General features: G+C 49.7%; 1 protein-coding gene across 1 annotated transcript in view; it reads right to left on the bottom strand.

The window, feature by feature from the left end:
• LOC107108280 (zinc finger protein 397-like) overlaps nt 1-3663 on the bottom strand; it is an 8494-nt gene extending 4831 nt beyond the window's left edge. The window contains exons 1-2 of the mRNA XM_015408697.1: nt 2962-3663; nt 913-1039 (exon numbers count right to left, since the gene is read on the bottom strand). Of these exons, the coding sequence (XP_015264183.1) occupies nt 913-1039; nt 2962-3663 (829 nt within the window). The remainder of the gene's footprint in view (nt 1-912; nt 1040-2961) is intronic.
• Nucleotides 3664-3981: the final 318 nt, after the last annotated feature.

Below are 3981 nucleotides of genomic sequence, written 5' to 3'. Positions count from 1 at the left end.
GGCATTCCTTTTACCACATGGAAAAGCTCTGACGGATGAGAAAAAAAGATCAGTTCACCCCATCCCTGCTACAGGATATATTTTCGGTTGAGCTCTAAACCATGTTTGATTGTGTTCACTAGAAGTTTTCCTCCATTTGTAGTCTGGCTGTCATCCTGGCTGCTTTGTTCCTTGGAGCCCCATCATATACCCGAGAGAGACCTGAGCTCTGGCTGAAGAAGGGGAAGGCGTCTAGGAGTTATCGTCCATGTAAGTTTGCTGTTCCATGAATCCGTAAGAGCTACAGCAGAATAATTGGCATAGTCAGCTCAGTATTTCCCAACGGCCATCATCCCAATTAGTTTACTCTATAGGGACTGACTTTCCTAACAGTGCCTCCACTGCTGTGTTGGACAAAAGGGAATTGTCAGTCCAAACCTTACTGTAATGATCCATCCATGACAAAGGAGTTTTCAGAGGCTCCTACACCTCTGGATTACTCCCCATATCCTTTAGTACTGAAAGCCAGCCGTGAAGTCTGACCTGCCCAAAGCCACCGTGCTCTCTGCTTGCAAGCTTCCACAGACATGTGGTTAGCCACTGTTAGAATCCCAAGACCAGGTGATGAGGACTACAGGTCTGCTCCACCTGACCATTTTGTAGGTTCCTATTCTGTCTGTAAACTGGTGACGTAGGCTAGGGTAGCTTGAGAAATATTTGCGTAGATCATGTCTGTGGATGGAAGAGTTTCTGCCTGTGCAGCATGTCTTTCTCGTCTCCCCCCCCTCCCGCTGCAGCCCCAAGTGCCCCCTCCCCCAAATGCTGATCCTGGAGCTGCAGCAGGAGGGGGTAGGTGAGAAAATTATGTAGCTTCTTCCCTAGAAATGATGAGGAGCACAGAAAGTGGTCGTTCAGGCCAAATCTACTGCTTACCCAAAGAACTGGTGCTGCAGTTATCTTGCTTCCTGGCCTCTCTGCCAAGTGGCCTCTGCCTGGCATCCAACGGAGCTCTCTGTGCTTCAGAAAATTCCACAGCTACGCCTTGGAATGACTCGGGCCTCTGAAATCATATCAACAGTCCTGTTCATAATGAGATCTATGCACAGCAATGGATTATGATGTCCTTTGTGGGTATGACAGCTCACACAGGTAGGAAAATTAGCAACAACTGATGTGTGAGATGAGAGAGAGCTAGCTTGGACTGACAACATCGTTAGCTAGACCACTGGTCTGACTGAGAGTGTCTATGGATGTTCTAAGCACGGTGAGAGGGACCACCAAGTTTTAGAAAATCTAGTGTACCTCCCCTTGGAAGTGCTCCAGAGGTAAAGAAAACATATGCATTTCATGGGGGGTGGGGTGAAACACATGGGATCAGTTTTGAGCATTCTGAACAAGCATGGGAAAGAAGAAGCTGTGCTTCCCCTCCCCTGGCTAACTGAAAATGTCACATTCTTGGCAGAAGGTGCCTCCTTTATAAATTTCAGGAATACAAGCAAGACGAGTAGGTGTGCAAATGATGTTCAGTCAGCTCACGCTACCCACTGTAGGCCCGAATTGCCAGTGATGTGTTTGGGGGGTTTCCCCTTACTGTGTGGATTTAGCAACCGAAACTTAGCCAGTCATCTGATACAATATTAGCCATTTTATGCAGAAACTGGAACTCCAAACTTTGCAACTATATATCAGATTTGCAGATCATAGTGTTTTGTTTTTGTGTTTTTGGAACGGCATGCCTTGGTGTCCAAACTGCAAGCCAATCAAGAAGTATAAAAAGAATTTTCCTGGGTAATAAGGAAATGTATATTTGGGAGGAGGAGGAGGAGACTGGATTTATACCCCTCCCTTCACTACTCGAAGGAGTCTCAGAGCGGCTTACAATCTCCTTTCCCCTCCCCACAACAGACACCCTGTGAGGTTGTTGGGGCTGAGAGACCTCTTTTGAGGACTGCCCTTGAGAGAACAGCTCTGAGAGAACTTGTGACTGACCCAAGGTCACACCAGCAGCTGCATGTGGAGGCCTGGAGAATCAAACCCAGTTCTCCCGGATTAGAGTCCACACTCTTAACCACTACACCAAACTGGCTCTCAAGAAAGTGCTAGGTGTGTTTTTGGTGGGCCTTTGCTAGCAACTCAGTCACAAGTGATTTAACTGATTTCTGCTACAGGAAGCGGATGCATGGAAGCCCAGAGCAGTTTTCAAGTGAGTGAGGGGGAACAGAGCAAATCCTTTTTCTCTTTATAGCTGCAGCAGTAGCCAATCAGAATCTCAGGGATGCCAGCCTCCAGGTGGGACCTGGGGATCCCCCATGATTACATCTCATCTCCAGATTACAGAAATCAGTTCTACTGGAGAAAATGGAAGCTTTGGAGGATGGGCTTTGTGGCATCGTACCCCTCTGAGATCCCTGTCCTCTCTAGGATCCATTCTCAGATCTCCAGGCATTTCCCAGCCCGGATCTGCCAACCCTAAGGGTCACCACCAGTGGCTGGGGGGCCTGGTGACCCTTCAAGAAGCTCCATGGGCTCACATGGCCAGTCAAAAAGAAATAGTCGCACTTCTTCTGGTCCTCTATTGCAGCTTCCTCTTGAATCACCCCGTCATGCCCTACAGAGCTCAGGCTACAAGAAATTTACAGAAAACGTAGAGAGGTGTGACAAAGGGACACTTTTAATTCACAGGAATACTTTCCCAACTCCTCTACCCTAAAGAGAAAGGGGACAAAGTTAATATGCAGGCTTACTGCGGCTGCGCTATGAACCACTTGCTTACCCTGGGGTCCTTCTTTCCCTTTCTCAGATGTACAACAGGTACCCCAACAGAGGCAGACAGTTTCATAGGGTTGCCAACTTTGGCTTGGGAAATTCCTAGTAGTTTGGAGGTGGAGGCTGGGGAGGACAGAGGTTGGGGAGGAGCCTCAGTGGGCGATAAGGCCATGGAATTCACCACCCCAAGCAGCCGTTTTCTCTACGCACTCTCACCTGCTCCTCTGGCTGTTCGCCTTCCTGCCGCCTCAGAATGAAACCTTCAGCCAGGGCCACTGCTTGGGCGCAGGTCTCAGGGCTGCGTTCCCTGACCTGGCTCTGGATTTCCTGAGGCAGGATGTTCAAGAACTGCTCTAAGATCAGCAGCTCTACGACCTGCTCCTTTGTTCGACTCTCCGGCTCAAGCCAGCAGTGGCAGAGTTCCCTCAGTCGGTTGCAAACCTCACGAGGCCCCTCGGCCTCCTGGTAGCAGAACTTCCTGAAGCGCTGGCGATGGATCTCTGTGCTGGTGGCGTTTCCTTGCAGGAAGGCAGCTTTTACTTTCCCGTAGTCTGCTTTGTCTCTAGGAGTCAGGTTGCTGAAGGCTTGCTGGGTTTCCACACTGAAGGCCGGCATGAGCTGGGCCACCCCCTCTCCTCTAGGCCAATGGCAGGCACCAAACACTCTCTCAAAATGCACCAGGTCATCCCAGGAGGCCAGTTCTGGCAGCTGTGGGTTTCCCCATCCCACAGAAGGGGACTGAATGGTCTTCAGGAAATCCTGCCACTGAGATTCTAGATGGTGAGGGATGCCCTCCTGTCGTGCCGCCACCCAGCGAGGTAGTTCCCTGATAGCCCCAGAATGAATAGCAAAATTGTCTCTTCTTGTTCCCTCCAATCCTTCTCCTGGAGCTAGGCGTTCTGGTGCCTGCTTCTCCATTTTCACTGCTGGACTCTCCCACTTGCCAAGCTTTGCCTCAACTTGGAGACCCAGGGCTGCCAGCTCTCACAGCTATTCAGTCATTTTCTCTCTCAGGTGACATAACATCCCCTTTCTTCTACTTGTTTCCTCACCTAGAAGTCTCCTTTTATTTTCATTTGGGTACCTTGATCCTGCTGCTGTGAATACAAGACCCCCCACAGGTGGCTCCCCAGTACACTGGATACTGTACCTAGCAGGAGTTCCTGTTCTTGTTCCTGAGGGGAAAATAAAGAGACAACATGTCACATATCACACTGGTGTCTCGCTGTACCTCTA

Source organism: Gekko japonicus, unplaced genomic scaffold (genome assembly GCF_001447785.1).
Source record: "Gekko japonicus isolate JY-2015 unplaced genomic scaffold, Gekko_japonicus_V1.1 scaffold2118, whole genome shotgun sequence".
NCBI lineage: Eukaryota > Metazoa > Chordata > Lepidosauria > Squamata > Gekkonidae > Gekko > Gekko japonicus.
Note: the sequence above shows the minus strand (reverse complement) of the source record. Positions and strands in the feature narration are given on the sequence as shown.